Source organism: Chamaea fasciata, unplaced genomic scaffold (assembly GCF_029207755.1).
Source record: "Chamaea fasciata isolate MVZ Bird 193981 ecotype frontalis unplaced genomic scaffold, bChaFas1.0.hap1 SCAF_17, whole genome shotgun sequence".
Lineage (NCBI taxonomy): Eukaryota > Metazoa > Chordata > Aves > Passeriformes > Sylviidae > Chamaea > Chamaea fasciata.
The window spans coordinates 8,748,083-8,765,081 of NW_027094102.1; the positions used below are offsets into that span (position 1 = coordinate 8,748,083).

Genomic DNA, 16,999 nt, shown 5'->3' on the forward strand with positions numbered 1-16,999 from the left:
TCCGTGCCACAGTGCCACCTGCCCAGGCCCCGTGACAGCAGCTGGCAGCTCCAGAGCTGTCTCCCTTCCCGGGAACAAGCACCCCTCATGGCAAGGGCTGCAAGAGCAGAGCTGGGACCTTGCCCTGCAGCCCCGGGGCTCTCCCACACCTCCTCTCTGTCTGGTGGCCCTGCAGGCTGTGCGAGCACAGACACCAAACCCTGTGCGGTGTGTGACAAGCTGGGCACCTCTCGCAGATTCCTCCTCCTGGGGGGCTGAAGCTGCCGGGTTTGGAAAGTGCACCGTGGGTTTTTTGTATGAAGTGGGACTGGCAGCCCTGTAGCCTGGGCTCATTGACCCCCCTCACCGTGAGCTGTCTCACGGCTTTCTGTACTGTCACCCCAGCGCCTGGCACTGTCCCTAGCCCTGTCTGTTTGCCCCAGGGATAATTCGGGTGTCCTCCCAACAGAACCAGCCCCGCTCGCCGCCCCTGACCCGGGTCCCCGCGACACCCCAGCGTCCCCATCCTCTGCCCTTGCCTTGTCCCCAGCACAGCCCCGGCAGCCTGCCCATCCCCCCGTGGGGCACCCCCAATTCCCACCGGCATATCCCTCCTGCGCGGCCCCAGCAGGCCCCGGGCACAGGGCGGGGAGGCAGGGAAGGGGCTCCGAGGGCTGCGGGGGCTCGGATTTTGGGGATTGCGGGGGTCTGACCGAACGGGCGGTGCCGGCCGCCCACTGGCGGCAGGTCCGACGCCGCGCACACCTCCCGGCCCCATCCCGGCGTTCCCGAGACCTGGAAAATAACACACCTTGGCCAAAAACGAGCCTCAAGGAAGGAGAAACTGTGAGCAAAACCCGTGCTTTAATTCCTGCGTATAAAACCATTAATCTCTTAAAAGACATGCGACACAAATTATGAAAAAATTAAAAGATGTCAAAGGAACGATGTATTCCCTGCCTGGGAAGAGTGATTCTCCAAGGACCCAAAGGACATGCTGTTGGCGTGTTCCCAGATCTAAGGCAGTGCAGGGAGAACTGTCACTGACCAGAGGTCACCAGTAAAGGTCCCAGAAGTGTCCTGATGGCCCAGCCTCTTCCCCTGCTGCTGGAACTCCTCACACACGATGCTGCTGCGGGCAGGTCGCGGGTCTCATGTGCTGCCGGCGTGCTCCACTCTCTGGTACTGTGCGTGTGTGCAGCTCGCTCCTCTTCCACGTCTCTGCTTGAACACATCTCCTTCCCACACCCTGCTGGCAGTGGTGAGGGTCAGCAGCATCACCAAGGAGTCAGGCAGAGGCTCACAGCAGTGACCCCCCGTGCCCCCTGAAGGGTGCGTGCTGTCTCCCCTCGGCATCGGCCGTGAGGCAGCACAATCTCTCCTGCTCCAGCAGCGCCTGCCCTGCCATCTCCATCACAACCAGGATGGCAAAACCACATTTTGATCTCCCCTGGCCCATTACTGTGGGGGAAGCTTTGTGTGAAAAATGCCAGGTTGGGAGCCCACGCTCCAGGAGATCTCTCTGCCTCAGAGGAGAAGGGTCAGCCTGGGATAACTCTAAGGTGAAACGACAGGACTATCACCCCCTCCTGCCTCCTCCCAGTCCTGGCCTTCCTGTCCCATGTTGTGGTCCTGGTCTCCTCTCCTTGACCACGAGCCTTAGTTTTTAGCCCATTTTTCTTGAGTGTCACTACTGCTCTCCAGCAGCACAGCTCCAAGGCTCAGGGCAGTGACCAGCTGATGAAGCTGCTGCAGCTCTCCCACCCTGTCCCATAGCCCTGCCACAAACGAGATTTTCTATTTTCTCAGTAGCACTGGCCAGACTTCACATCAGCCCAGTGTCACAGAGCTCAGGGGCTGGCAGTGGGAAGCACCCAAAGCCAGCACTCCCGCTGGGACAACAGCACACTTACCGTTTCCTGGAGAATTGCTGGTCTATCTCCTCCAGGGACTGTCCTTTTGTTTCAGGCACAAAAAGGTAAATGAATATAACAGCCATCACTCCCATCAGCCCATAGAGAAGAAACATCCAAGAGAATCCAATGGCATCTGCAGAGATTTAAGTGTGTGAATACAGGGGGTCAGTCACATCGTGGGGTACAAAGGAAACTGGTTGCTTACTGTGAGGTGGTCATGGGTGCCTGACAGGGGCACCTTATTTTGTGAAGCCTTCAAGAGGGTTAGGAAACTCCCCACCTGCAAGGCCTGGACTGGGAATTGGCAAAGGGAAAGGCTGGTGCATGCTGGGCTTTGCCAGCTCCGGGGGGAGGAAGGCAGCTGAGGTCCAGGGCCAGCAGCGCTGGCTGAGAAATGTTGGAAAGCTGCCTGTGTGAAAACTGCAGACACTGTGTTTCCTGATACTGTGGTGCTACAGTGCAGCCCAGTGGGCAATGGGTGATTTTATAAACGAGTGACAGAGAGGCTCTGGCCAGAGCTGCTGCTGCCTGGCTTTCCTGCTCTCAGGGGCAACAGGGTCACACCTATCCCAGCCTCAAGTCCTCAGGGTTCAAAATGCCACTTAATCTCCAAACGGCTCATGGTGGCCACCTTCCCTAACCAGCTGTGGGAGGTGGAGGGAGGGGAAGGGACTACTTACCAATAAGGTCCAGGAAGGAGAGGCTGATCAGTAAATTAGCAGCCCAGTTAAAGCTGTTACAGAAAGCAAAGGCTCTTCCTCTTATCCCAGCAGGGTAAATCTCACTCAGGACCAGCCAGGTCACTGCACAGATTAGAGAGATCACAAAGACAGTGTGGAGTTAAGCAATTTGTTTGGGAAATGGGCAAGGGAGATTTCAGCAGGGGGTTTAAACGCTGGCTTCACCCAGCACACGCTGCTGGTGGTGTCAAACATTCATCGATCCCAAAGACAGGTCACAGCAGAACACTTCAAACCTCCTGTGTTCTACACTTCATGGAGGAATGAAAGAGCAATAAACAGGCCCAGGGAGTAAAGAAGAAAGCAGGGTAGCTGGTCATTCCATTTCACAGGAGATAAAGAGATCTGACAGGCCTGCTGTCAGGTCACGCTCTTTGTAAAGAAATGAGAAAAGGGTGGAATTAGGGAGACAACATTTCATTTAGGCTAAAATCAGAGTTAAAGCAATATATATCTTAAAGTCTCTCCTATCCTGGGGTTATTTTGCTTTTGCTCACTTAGCATTCTTTTCTTGAGTTAAATGCTGTTTTTTCCCATCAAGGCATTTAAATGCCAGAAAACAGCAGAACTTACATGGAAACAAGACCTAATCTTTAATCTCATCTGATGAAAAATAAATAATAATAAATAGAATAAAAACCCCCCAGTTGATAATGAAAAACTTCAGAAGAGGTTCAACTTCCAGTTCTGCACTGCCTTTCATAATCACACAGCAGAAACCCCTCAGTCCCCCTGTCTTCAGCCCTGTATGTTCCTCCTCACCAGGGGGACAGGAAGTTTATGCAGTGCTTGTAGGGTTTGTAGGATACTCTGATTTTCCACTGAACTTCAGAGAAAAAAAGAGCTTTACAAGGGTAATGAATTGCATGGAAGAGAAAGTTACTCTAGTGCTGTAGCTGACAGAGTGCTAGAAAATGGTTCAGGAGGGGACATATTTCCAGTTCCCAGACACTGAGCTGTTCAGCACAGCAGACACATAAGGAATGGTTCAAGCAGACAGCTTGCAGATCAGCCCCAGTTTTATTCTCTGGGTTAGTGCAAGGATAAACACCACACTTACTTGGCCCAAATCCAATTGAGAAGGCACTCACAAAAGCCATCATGCTCAGCAGTGTAATCCAATTTAAGACCGTATGTTGTGCCCAGGGAGCAGCACTGAGAGGAGGGCCTGTGCTTTCCAGTGCTCCTTCCTTGGACTGACCTACCAAGTCCCTTTTCTGAGTGAGGGAAGAATTAGGAACAACCTCTTTGTTTTGAGTGCTGGCAAAAACTTTAGCAAGGCTCGTTGTGGCAGCAAAACCGGGGCCTGCCTGACTTTTGACAGCACCTGACGCAGGTGGGATGGGTGACACAGCAGACTGGGGGAGCACAGGTGCCAGGGGGTGCTGGCTGAGGCTGTGGGATACATTGGGGTCCGTGGCTGCTTTGCAGTCCCTGGCCATGGCCAGTGGGGCCATACGGCTGGTGAGGCCAATAGTGGTGACAGAGATAGCCATCACCACGCAGCCGGCCATGAGCAGCACTCTCCTGCCTGCCTTGTCTGCCAAGGCCATGGCCACCAGCGTGGCCACCACCTTTATTGCTCCCAGCCCAACTGAGGCCAGGATGGCTGAGGAGTTGCTCTGGAACCCCACCGAGTGGAAGATTTTGGAGGCATAGCCCAGCACATTGGGCTGCCCAGTGAACTGCTGGAAGAGCACCAGTCCCAGGCCCACCAGAGTCCGCCTTCTCATGTTGTCTCTGGTCCTGAAAAGATCAAGAAACGAGTAATGCTTCTCCTGATAGGGCTCCCGCTTTGCTGCTGCTCTGTCCTCTGTGTCCTGCAGTGGGATGAGGCCCTTCTGGCAGTCTGAGTCCCACGAGCTTAATTTAATAGGGTTCACTGGGAGAAAGAGGATGCTGAGGAACTGCATGGCTGTCGGGGCAATGGCCAGTCCAAACATGTACCTCCAGCCCTCCTCCATGTCCGCAAAGATATAATTCAGTGCATAGGACAGCAGGATGCCCACGGTGATTCCCGCTTCGTAGAGAGACACCAGCAGCCCTCGCTGGTGAGCAGCCACCATTTCTGAGACGTAGATGCAGCAGGCCATGGATGAGACAGAGATGGCAAAGCCCACGGTCACACGCCCGATGACCAGCACAGTGAATGACCTGGCCAGTGTGAGGAGGAGGCTGCCCACCAAGAGCACCACGTTGCTGACCAGGATTGCTCTCCTGCGACCATGGCGGTCGATGAGGAACCCCCCAGCCAGGGAGGCGAGGAGGGCTCCGATGAGGACGGCGCTCACCACAACTTCTTGCTTGAAGCAGCTGAGCTGAAAGTCTGTCTGCAGCTGCAGCAGTGCCCCAGAGATTATCCCCAGCTCGTAGCCAAATATCAACCCGCCCAGGAGAGACACTGTTGCAGACAAGAGGAGGACCAGTGGTGCACGACCTGGAAAACAAGCAAGCAGTGCTAGTTCAGTTTTCTGATGCTGCAAGACAAGCTATCAGCATGCACAGGCTGGAAAAAGCTCTCCCAGGACACCCACAGTATTCCATCTACAAAGTCATGGTGTGGAATTCCCCCATAGGTCACTAGGTCACGAGTACAGAGGCACTTGCAGACAGTCACACAACCCACCAGACTTCCACTAACTGCAGGGGTACTCATTTGGGGTGCAGAACTTTGAAATCAGCAGTTTTAAACAGTGTTAAGGTTTGTTTTTAAGTGCAGGACAGTGATTTGTAGTGCCTGGAGTTGTACAGTGGGAACCTCTGTGGTATCTCTTGATTGTAACTGCAAAATTTGTTCTGGGCAGGAAATGCAGCTTCTGCTTTCTAGTTCTGAACTGTTCTGCATTATCATTTTCACATTTCAGTGCATGTGGTACAAGCAGTTCTCCCTGCAGGTTTTGCATTCTCACTCTCTATCTTGTCATTAAAAGCCCTGCTCACAAAAGTTTACTTTTCCTTTATTTTCTCCTTTAGTTTATCTTTTACTCTCAGCATGACTTTGTGGGGTGGCCCTGATTTCTTCATCTCTCCTTCTGCAGCCCACAGCTCCCAGGATCTCCGAGTCAATTGCAGTCTCCTCAGCCTGGTCCAGGTCCACAGGACAAACTTCACTGTGAGCTGAAAACTTTACTGTTGCCAACCTCGAATACAAGAAGTGACTCTTTGACCTTGCCCTTCCCACAGGGGTGAGTGTGCTAGTACCCTAGGTAAGTTTAGCTAAAACAAGACAAAAACAGCAGCAAAAGCAACAGGAACCAACCCTCCCCAAAAAACCAAGGTGCTGGCAGCACACACTTCTCACCACGGGGAAAGGATGAAAGTGTGACCATGTGTGAACCGTGAGCCATGTTACACCAGCAGATTGCACTGGGGCAAGAGCCAGTGCTGATGTGGGGACCTCTGGGAACAGAAGTGACAGTGACCTCCCCTCCAATTACACTTTTGAAGCATAGGTGAAGTGCATTAGTTTTGGGGTTTGTGCTGTTTTGCAGCATGTAATACTATCTGCATTCTTTTGTTTATTTAGAAATACTCACAATTTTGGTAGACTGTATGTGGAAAAAATGTGGGCACAATCACCAGACTGTGGAAACTTTCCTCACCCTGCCGAAGGACTTTTTCCTGTCACAAGCTGTGTTTAATGGGAAGTGTCTCTGCTTGGCCTTTAATTACAGCTACCAATAAAGGCTATTTCTCAGTGATGGCTGAATATAAATACAATTATTTTTAGTATTCTGCAACCCTCTGTGTTTCATTTGTATTATTTATGCCATCCCAGCTATCCCAGTCCCTCCCACCATGCTCTCTTTGACCATCTGAACTGCTTTTAGCACTCCTTGTACATATTATGTAGACAATTAGAAAAAATATCAGCTGAGAACATAAGGCATAAGTGGCCATCCCATTAGCTTCAAGCCACAAGTTCTATTACAAAGACAGTCCCACTATAAATACCATGGCTAATTTAATCAGGTTTTGCTGCATTTCTTGTTGACTTAATAAGCGCTCATGGCTTATGAACTTTGACTGAAATCCAGTTTATGTATTGTCTATTCTGACATAGCTGGGGAATTTGAGGAATCTTCAGATGCCCACATGAGGACAGAAGGTTTGGTGGAGCAAGGAGCTGTGATTCTCAAGGAGGCGATTCCCTCCCTACAGCAAACCGGTCGGGGGACCGTGTTCCAGGACAGGGCAGTGACCCGCTGTCCAGCCGGGCTGGGGCTGGGCTGACCCCGGACTCTGCTCACACCAACGCCAAGGCCGATGGGCGCCGCACCGCTGCCTCCGGCAATTCCCACTCCACAGCAAACCCAGCTCCCTGCACACTCTCGAACCCCCGCTCCCCTCCCCGGCACAGCCCCGGCACCGAGCCACAGGAAATTCCTTGCCTCTTAAGTTCCCCGTACGCGCTGCTGGGACCGCTAAAAAAAGAACAGAAAGAAAGGAAGGGGCGGAGGACGCACCCCCCAGACTTTAGGAAAAGTTGCAAAGTATCTCTTTTTTTTTTTTTGGTTTTGGAAACTTCTCCCCGGGGCAGGACGTGCCCATTCCACCGCGGCCGCCCTGTGGCCGGAGGGGTTCGCAGCCCCCCGTGCCCCCCGCCCGTCCCGCACTCACCCATGGCGGGGCCGAGCGCGGCGGGCGCGGAGCGGAGCGCGGCGGGCGGAGCGGGGCGGAGCGGGGTCCGGCGGCCGGAGCGGGGCCGCGCCACGTCGCTGCCGCCCTGCCCTCGGCCGGGCAGCCTGGGGCTTGTAGTCGCCCTGCCCGCCCCTCTCGGGGGCGGGGGGCCCGGGCGGGGGGCGCTGCACGCCCCGGGAACGATGCCGAGCGCCGCGGAGCGGAGCCGGGTCCCGGGCATGGGTGAGCCCAGGGGTGAGCCCGGCGGAACCGCGGCGGGCATCTGCGGGGCGGCCGAGGACACGTTGTGGAGGTACGTGGCGAGTTGGTCCAGAAACGAGGATGCGGGTCTGGTGGCTGGGATGTCAGCTCTGTCCCTCCCCAGTCTTTGTCACTTGAGGAACAGAAATCTCCTCACTGCCTGCAGAGCTGCTCTTGTGCAGAGCTTCACCTCTCAGACGAGAAAGCCTCCTCAAGTCCACAAGAGCTTCACAGTTTGTTAAGGTTTTTAGGTAGCTCGGCTGGAAAGCCACAGAAACCTGCTAAGGAAGGGGTGGCCACTTGAAAGCTGAAAACAAAAAACTCAGCAGGGGAGGTTTAGGCTGGATATCAGGAAAAGATTTTTCACACAGAGTGGTTGGGCACTGAACAGGCTCCCCAGGGGCAGTGATCACAGCACCAAGCCTGACTGAGTTCAAAAAGCGTTTGGACGACACTCTCAGGAACCTGATGGGATTGTTGGGGTATCCTGTGCAGGGCCAGGAGTAGGACTCAATGATCCTGGTGGCCCCCTCCCATCTCAGTATATAGTCTGAGTCTATGATTCTGTGATTCTGTTTCTGAGTTTGCCCTCTTTCATGGCTGTGGGACAGAAAGAATCAGTCTCTCAAGCTTATCTCCTTCCCCTGACACAGTGCTCCATCAGACAAAACGTTCAATATTCAACTTCCTTTGCAATTAACATTCTTTTTTCTGCTGAGTGGAACAGGAGCCTTCCTGTTGTCCTGCATAAAAGGCACTGGGACTTGCACTTGGATGCAAGATTATTTTCTGAGGCTAATTTCACATGTCCCAAAGCCCAGTTTGTTAGACAAGGATTTTACGAAGCATGACACACCTTGAAGTGCTTTCAAAACCCTTTAACACAGTGTGCAAACATTGCCCCTTGGTGCTGTTTGTGAGAATGGCAGCTGCTGGGTGGGTTGTGTTGTGCTCTGCCCAAGTACACGAGATGTTCAGCAGTTTGCTGCGACCCAGCTGGCATGGGGAACAGTGTGAAGATGTGGTGCCACAGGTGGGAAGACATGCACAGCCTCCCCAGAGCCTTGCAGCAGGCACTGCCACTGCGGGGTAAGTGCAAAGGACCACAAACCTGCTCTGTGAGCTGGCATGTGACTGCAGGTAATATTTCACTGAAAACCTATATTGAATTTTAATATTTAGTGTGTTATAACCACACAAGCTCCAGGATAGGTCTTGGGGAGCACAGGAAGAGCTTTATAGCGTGTTTACCAAAGGTGGACAAAAAGATGACATCAGTATGTACAGAAATGCAGCTGTCACATCAACACTGTGGGGGCTGTGGGTTATTGTCCTCTGGAAAAAAAGGGTGAAAACCTGCTATGATGCACAGCAGTGAAAATTTAGGAAAAAATTCCTTTCTTTGGAGTCCTTAAAGTACAGCTTTCTTATCACATCTTTTGTAGCCAGTGGGTGTTCTGGGCCTGCTGAAAGCAGCACCTTAGTCCCTAAGCTCCACGTGAGAAAATCTGGGGGGATTGGATCCACCAATGCTTCGTGCCTGCAGGCACGTTCCTGTCCTTGCTCCCTTCTGTGATGCCTTCCTCTTCCTCCTCCTCCTCCTCTCCAGCCGGTGTGTCTTGGCAGTGCCATTTCCCATCGATCCTTATCTCTCTCCCGGCTGCCGGGCTTGCGGGGTGCGTTCCTGCCTGGCAGCCGCAGAGTCCATCCTCAGGGCTGAGCCGCAGGAATGTGCTCCTGGAGAGCTCCGCCTTGGGAACGGCAGCCTGAGCTTGGTAACACAACCCGCCCGTGATTACTGCAAATGTTACCCTCTACCTCTGAGCTGGAGCAGCTGAAAGAGGCTCTAAAATCACAAATTGAAATACAAATACAACAGGAGAAAGAAGTCCATCCTGGAGAAAGGAATACATGGTGTTCAGGAATCCTCATCATACCCTCAAGCGTGTTTTCTTCTGCTATGATTGACCCTTAGGAATGGGCTTGGAGGACCAAAGTGACCAAACTCAATTCAGTTGATGATGGAAGTGATGGTCCCTGAGCAGGCAGAAGTGTTACAGCTGGCCGGGATGGAGCCAGCTCACCAGGAACCTGCATTTATTGCACACTCATTTACATCCCAGAGAGATCTCTCCTCCTGATGCCAGGCTGCACGTGTTTTCTGTTATGATGTCCTAACCCGGGGGGGTTCCTTGGCAGTGCTGGTCAGCAATGTTGATCCCACCAGGAATCTTGTTTCCTTGCACATTTTAGGGATGCCTCCAGCATGGCACCCTGCAACAACTCAAGTTCATCCCTTTTCCCATCTGTCCAGCTCTGGATGACAGCCTCCATCCCTAAAAAAGCTGGGGAGTGATGGGAGAGCTGCTTCCAGGGCTGCATCCTGCCTGATGCCAAGGGATCTGTAGGACTGCAGGGACGGGCCCAGGAGACCCACCTCGGTTCCCATTAGCTTGGTTTGCTGTGCTGCAATTTTTAACTTAATTGCAGTGTTTGTGAAAGGAGTTTGTAAATGCTTGCCACCGGGAGCAGAAAGTTACATAAAGAAACCATTTACCAGTCTGTGGCTTCAGAGAAGTTCTCTGGGGTGATTCAATATTCCAATAAAAATACTGGGTGATACCATAAATATTGTAAATGGCTCTAGTTAGTTTCCAAGGGCTATGTCAACTGTTTATTGCATTAAAAGAGAAAAGAATAAGTGAAATCACAGGGAAGATAAAATTTAAGTAAATAAAATAGAGGGGAAAATAAAGCAAAAATATTTTCTTTCGTATTTTGAAAGCTCTGGAGGAGGTTTTTGGCCAGCATGAGAGAAAACCATCATGTTTGCCAGAATAATGAACCGAAGGCTATGTGTGTGCACTTGCTTATAGGTTGTATGTGTGTGTCTGTGGGGGATCTGTGGACAGATGCTCTGATAAAATCTGTTCACAACATGGGGAAAACCTTTTGCTTTATTTGAGTGTTTGAGGCATTTGCAAATTCCAGGCACAGAGACCAGGAATTCACCTCATTCCCTGGACAAGCTGTTGGGCTCCTGCAGCCCTGCCAGAGTGAAGGCAGCTGCAGGAGGGTGCCACGGGTGGGCAGAATTGCAGGATGGATTATCTGTATCATTGAAAACTTGGGAAGGTTATTTAAAAGTTGTCACTGAAGCAAGATAAATATTTGCCAGGCGTGATCCCAGTGTGCAATGACATGTAAGCTGTGTGGAATGTGGTAATAAAATATAAATATTCTGAAAAGGAAACAAATGTAGTGGATGAGAAAACAATTACAAAATGGACTTGTGGCACCTCCAAAAGCAACAATTGAAAACATATTTACACGGACTGGGCTGAATTCTCTTGTATCTTCTGAGGAACATATTTGCAGCATGTGCAGATCGCCCAGTAGGGGCAGTGGGTTTTCAGGGTGCCATAAAAAGTCAAATAATGCTCCAGTGAGGTTGATGAGAATAATGAGGTTTATCCATCTCTTAATAAGATGGCAATGTGGGACTTGGCTGCTCAAGGAAAGGGGAGTCACCTGAGTGGCCCATGACAGACCTGGGGCAGAATATTTGGTGGTTCCCAGCGTGTGGAGCCGAGGTCACACCATGCCCTGCTGCAGGCTGTTGATCCCCTCTTTGCTCACAGGCAAAAATCCCTTCTCCTTCCCACCAACTGGGCAGCTGCAGTGGATCTGCACAGGCTCCAGCAGAGGCTTTCGGCACGTAAAAGAACAAGAGGCAGCGATGAAACATGCTGGTGGTGATGTGCTGGAGATGGGAGTCCCCATGGTGATGCTCCAGTGCTGGGGGGGAGGCCGTGGCAGTGATGCCCCAGGGATGATGCCCCCAGGAAGGGGGTTCCACGGTGGGAAAACCTCGGGGGAACCACGAGCTCCCACCTGCCACCTCGGGAGGACGCGCAGCCCTTGCAAGCCCAGGGGCAGCTGCAGGTCTCGCTCTTGCACCGGCAAAACCAGGGGAGCGCACGCCGGCCCGGGAATGCTCGGGAACAAGTCCCACCACGCTGCAGTTAGCCAGTATCCTCCACCACGGCAGAGGCAAGCAGAGGACAACAGGATTTACGGGGAGAAGCCGCGGGAGGCTTTGGAAGGAGCAGCCCCGGGAGCAGAGCGGGGCAGGCCGCGTTACAGCGCGGGCAGCGCAGCGGTACGGCCGGGCGGAGCTTCGGCACTTCGGGCGTTTCCGTCACGGCCAACCGAGCCTCGCCGAGCATGGCCGGAGATTACCGAGCACTGCCGAACAGGCGCCCCGCGCATGCGCTGTGTGGGTCCCAGCGATGGCGGCGGCCCAGGCGGAGGCGGGCGGTGCGCGATCGGTCACGGCGGGGCCGGCGGGCTCTGCGATGGGCGATGCGGGGCCCGTGGGCCCCGCCGTGGGCGAGCTGAGGGCCGCGGGCCCCGCCGTGGACAGTTCCGAGGGCGCGGCGGGCGCCGCCATGCTGGCGGAGGAGCCGCCGGCGCCGCCGCCGCTGCCGGGGCTGCGGCTGGTGCAGCAGGGCGCCGAGGCGCACGTGTACCGCGGGCTCTTCCTCGGGCGGGCGGCGGTGGCCAAGCTCCGCGTCCCCAAGCGGTACCGCCACCCGGCGCTGGAGGAGCGGCTGAGCCGGCGGCGCATGGCCCAGGAGGCGCGGTCGCTGCTGCGGTGCCGGCGGGCAGGTGGGCACGGGCGGGCGGGCCGGGGTGCCTGTCAGGACGAACGGACGGACAGACAGACACACCCCGGGGCGGGGTGAGCGGGGCGGCCCCGGCAGGACGCACGGACAGACACCCCGGGGCAGTGTGAGCCACATCACCCCAGCTCTTCACGGCGCTCAGAGAGGATCTCAGGCACCTGGTGCTTTCCTGCGCCATCCTGCAGGATGCGGGGGCTTCCTCTGAGCCCTGGGCGACACGCTCTGCTCTTGCAGAGTGCCCCTAAAACTCATCCTGCCCTCGGTGTGTCCCAGAGTGTGTTTTATCGGGGAGGCTCGCCCCAGGAGGGGCTGGGCTGTCAGGAGGTTTGAGCTGCCAAGTCGTTGTAAGACTGCAGGGCAGTGCAGATGCCTCGGGAGTGACTGTTGGCCGGGCCATTCCAAGGGGTGGATCAGCAGTGGTTGGGGGTGATCTCAACTGGCATTTCTGCTTAAGGCTTTTATCAGTTGTATTTTTTGTTAAAATGAAGCTGGAAATCGTGTAAATTAACTGCTGGCATTTGTTTTGTTATTTTAAACAGGGATTCCAGCTCCAGTGGTCTACTTCGTGGATTATGTCACCAACTCCATCTTTCTTGAAGATATTGTAGACTCAATTACTGTTCAGGATCATATTTATTCTGTACAAAAGAGTGGAAGTGATAGCAGTGGCCTCCATAAGTTAGCAGAGAAGATGGGTGAGCTGTTGGCAAGGATGCACGATGAGGATATTATCCATGGGGATCTCACGACTGCCAATCTCCTCCTGCGGCCACCCACGGAGAAGCTGGACTTGGTGCTGATAGACTTTGGACTCAGTTTTATTTCGGGTCTTCCAGAGGATAAAGGAGTTGATTTGTATGTTCTGGAAAAAGCCTTCATTAGCACTCATCCAGATACTGAATCGATGTTCCAAGCTCTGCTAAAGACCTACGCAGCTATGTCTAAAAAATCTGGTCCTGTGATCAAAAAGCTGGATGAGGTTCGGCTAAGGGGAAGGAAGAGATCCATGATTGGGTAGAAGAGAGTGGGGTTAGGGATGAAGAAATAGTAGGTTTTGCAAATAGGGTTATTTATATTTCTAGTTGGTTTTGTTTCACAGATCGCTATTTTGGTAACTGTGTCTTCAAATAAATAAACTTAAAGGAGTTTTAAGTGTCATAAAGTAAGTGAAGTAATTGTGAGATTGGGGCACAGCCAAGAGAGAAACAATTAGAGGTTACTTCTGTCCTAAATGTTAAATGTTTCTAATACAAAGTAGTTTACAATGTCATTCTACTCATCTTTTTTTGGTTAGAATCATTCAGAGCAATCTTTCTGGGCTATAGACCATAAATTCGTGGGAGGTTCTTACTTCAGAGACTACAAAGCAGCATCTACAAAGGGTAACAGAAAAACAAATGTGCTGTTTTTCTCAGAAGAATTCACAGCAGAGGGTTTAAATCTGTTATAAATGACTCAACACATCCTGAAAATTTTCAGAACTGAATTCTGGAACATGGGCAATGCTGAAATACCACACTAAACATAAACCTGTTTTATTTTCTTCTGGTAGTAAATTCTGACTTTTTTCACTCTCAGTCAATAGAATTGTCTTAAGGGCATATAGAATTTGTTAATCCAGAATAGTTTTCTACTGAGAAACTTCCACTTTCAGCAAGAAGTCTGCTGTAAATTTCCTATTTTGGAGCTTTGTAAGGGGGACTGCTGGTATTGCCATTGGCTGCCCAGGTTGGCAGAGGTAATACTCATTTTCTTGTAATGTTTTCTCTATATTACTTCATTTTTCTGGCTTACTGTATCTAATAGTGTGAATGGAAGGTGTGCCAAAGGAAAATCTTGCACACCCCACAGTGGGTGGGTTAGAAGATTACCCAGCTTTGTGAGCAGGTTGGGATGTGAGTTGGGTGAATGTGGGAGCATCGTTGGAAAGAAACAGTGAACTTCTTGCTGAGCAATTTGCTGTGCTGGGCAGTCTTCATCCATCGGGAAGATCCTCGGTTCTCTCGTGCTCTGAAACTGCGCGTGAAAAAGAGGCGGTGAAGTCCTTTGCCTCTGCGCAGCCACAGACGTGTCCCGTATGGATCCTGCACGCGGCGGGGAGAGGGCGGCTGTGAGGAGCTGCTCTGCCGGGCAGGGCAGGAGGGATGAGGGCTTTTCCCTCCCGGCTTGGAGCAGCGCAACGCGAGCAGCGGGAGCGTGGGCCCCGGGGCGGGCGGCGTCGAGAAGCACAAGGCGCCTCCGCGAATGCTGCCGCACCTTGCACGGTGGCGCCGGCGTAGCGCTGCCGCCCTTAGCCGCGGAGGTGGCCGGTTCGCGTCCCGCAAGTGTCCTAGCGCGGCGGGCTGCCCGTGCCCGGCGCGCATTCACCTCTTGCCACAGGAGCCGCCTGGGCGAGTGCCCGACCCCGGCGTGTGGGGCACGGGTTCCACCGCCCAGCCACAGCTTTGGCTGCCGCGCCGGGCGCCCCCGCTCTCTGCAGGCTCCTGCGTTTTGTTTTCGCTGCCTGCGTGCCCCGGGCGCTCCCCCCGCCTGGCACAAGGGCGAGGAGCGGGGCGGGGGGAGCTGCTGCTGCTGCTGCACCTTCTCCTCCCTGCCGCGATGGGTGCTCCCCGCGGGTCCTGCGGGCTGGTGGGAGCAGGTGGATGTGAGCTGACCAGTCCCCTTAGGAGGGATCTGAGCCCCCAGTGCCGGCCCCGCTGAGGGCAGGAGGCAGCAGCCTGACCCCCCCCCCCCCCCCCTTGCCCGCCGTCCCCCATCTGTACAAACAGCGCTCTCACCGTCTCCCCGTGATGCCAGCATTGAGTTCTGTTTGCAAAGCCCTTTGAAGAAGTCTGTTTCCAGCGATGATCGTGTTTGTTAAAATGCAGCTCTCCCTGCGGGGCGGCGGAGCAGAAACAAAGCTGATCCGCGGGAGGGTTTCGCGGTGCCCTGAGCCGGGGTCGGCAGCCCGCGGTCAGGCCGGTCCTCCCGGAGAGCCGGTGCGTGGGACTGGCCTTCGAGCAGGGGCTCCTGAACTGGCCTCTGCTGAAATCAGCTCTGCCGTGCAGCTCCAAAACAAAGCAGGACATTACTGGTCATGAAAAGCAAAACGGTTTGCTTTTTCGCTGCGTGATAAACCCCTCCTCGTTATATAAATGTTATTTTCTGCACATCTGTGTTAGGGCTTGTTGATATTTCCTCTTGGGCAGCCTGGCGTGTCATATGGATTGCTGTAGAGAATGCTGAACTGTTGCTGCTTGAAGGTGGAAAAATCTCAGCAGGTGCATGTCCAGCAAAAAGGACACGCTGGACCTGAACAGTGTCCACACCACATCTTCTTGCAGCCTCAGCTGTATCAGTCCGTCAGGAGCTGGACTCAGTGATCCTTGGGGGTCCCTTCCAACTCACTCTGTGATTCTGGGACGAGTTGTGTCTGCAGCAGCAGCTCCTTGGATGAAAACCACTGGTTCCCTGACTGGTTCACAAGGCAGGTGGAGGTTCCAGTTTTTGTTGGCTGGGAACAGCTTGACATGCTGCTGTGTTAGCTTTCCATGCATCTCTGTGGTCATAAGCAACGCTGAATTACTATTATTATTGTTATTAAAATAATTTACCACTGCATTATTAACACTCAGGCTTCATGTCCAGTGCATGTGCATTCTTGTAAGGTAAATAGGACTCCTATTTTCTTTTTTTTTCTTTTTTTTTTTTTCCCTGAATAGTTTATCTGCTGTCAATCCAGATTTGAGACACTAATATTCTTCCAGAGTTTGGCCTGACTTTTTACAAAGTCCTTGCAACACACACTGGCTGAAGTAGTGATGTCCTGCCCAGAGGGGCTGTTCTCCCAGAGGCTGTGTTGTGCTTCAGCCCCTCCAAAACCTTCTTACTCACCTGTTGGGGTGACCCTGAGATTGTGGGATGTGACAAGTGGTGGCTGGTGGTGCATGAAGCCACTGGGGGTCTCTCTGCCACCATCACTAGCACCAGGAAAATCAGTATGTTCAAACCTTTGAGCAAAATGTATTTACAGCTGTGTGCTGGATGTACTGTTGATCACTCTGGATCTTTCTACGGCTTGAATTTCTTTGCTTTTAAGAATGAATTGTTGTCTCAGGGCATCAACTCCAGGCCTGCTGGGAACAGCTTCATTTCCAGAGGCTTCCCAGCACCTGCTTGATCTTGCTCTACACCTGCATATGACTCAAAAATGCCATTAATACAGGGAGGTGCAGATAAGATGTGGAAAGAGGAATGAACAGAAAGAGGGAAACACAAATGAAATGGAAATAGAGGCATTTTGTCAGCAGAAAGTGCAGTGTAGTATTTCTGAGGGAATTGCTGATTATTGATGGAGTTGTCTTTTCTGTTTATTTTGGTATCTGACATCATCAGTGATTTCTGTGGTGGGAGTGGGGAGCTCTTGGCAGCCAGCCTGACTTTAGCTTGGCAATAAGACCGAGTTCTGTTTTGCCCACTGATGTCATGAGGGCAGAACTGAACTAAGGGGATTTTTCGAGATAAATGGGAGTTAGAGACCGAGAGGAGCACTATGAGGGAAAAGGAACATGAAAAAAAAAAAACAAAAAAACCAAACTCAAAACTTACAAGCAAGGAACAGGGATGGAGACACTGTTGAATAATCTGGGAATGCTGTTGCCATGATTTTTGGACAGTGGCTGCTCTGTGATGGCAGTTACTGTGTGTATGTAAAAACTGTGCCTACAAGATATATGGTGTAGCTTTTTTCAGTGAACTTTTTTATGGTCTAGGCCTTGATGTCTGCAGGAAATTGATATTTTCCAGTTTTCTGCAA

At 52.6% G+C, this 16,999-nt stretch overlaps 2 protein-coding genes across 2 annotated transcripts; one reads left to right on the forward strand and one right to left on the reverse strand.

Moving 5' to 3' along the window:
- Window positions 1–824: 824 nt before the first annotated feature.
- Window positions 825–7,496, reverse strand: SLC2A10 (solute carrier family 2 member 10). Its single transcript, XM_066199232.1, has 6 exons — window positions 7,252–7,496; window positions 7,027–7,109; window positions 3,696–5,072; window positions 2,576–2,698; window positions 1,893–2,028; window positions 825–1,228 (listed from the first exon to the last, which is right to left on the reverse strand). The coding sequence occupies exons 1-6, from the start codon at window positions 7,494–7,496 to the stop codon at window positions 1,132–1,134; spliced, it is 2,061 nt and encodes a 686-aa protein (XP_066055329.1). The 3' UTR covers window positions 825–1,131.
- A 4,305-nt stretch (window positions 7,497–11,801) lies between these two features.
- Window positions 11,802–13,366, forward strand: TP53RK (TP53 regulating kinase). Its single transcript, XM_066198734.1, has 2 exons — window positions 11,802–12,187; window positions 12,744–13,366. The coding sequence occupies exons 1-2, from the start codon at window positions 11,809–11,811 to the stop codon at window positions 13,220–13,222; spliced, it is 858 nt and encodes a 285-aa protein (XP_066054831.1). The 5' UTR covers window positions 11,802–11,808; the 3' UTR covers window positions 13,223–13,366.
- The last annotated feature ends 3,633 nt before the right edge of the window (window positions 13,367–16,999 follow it).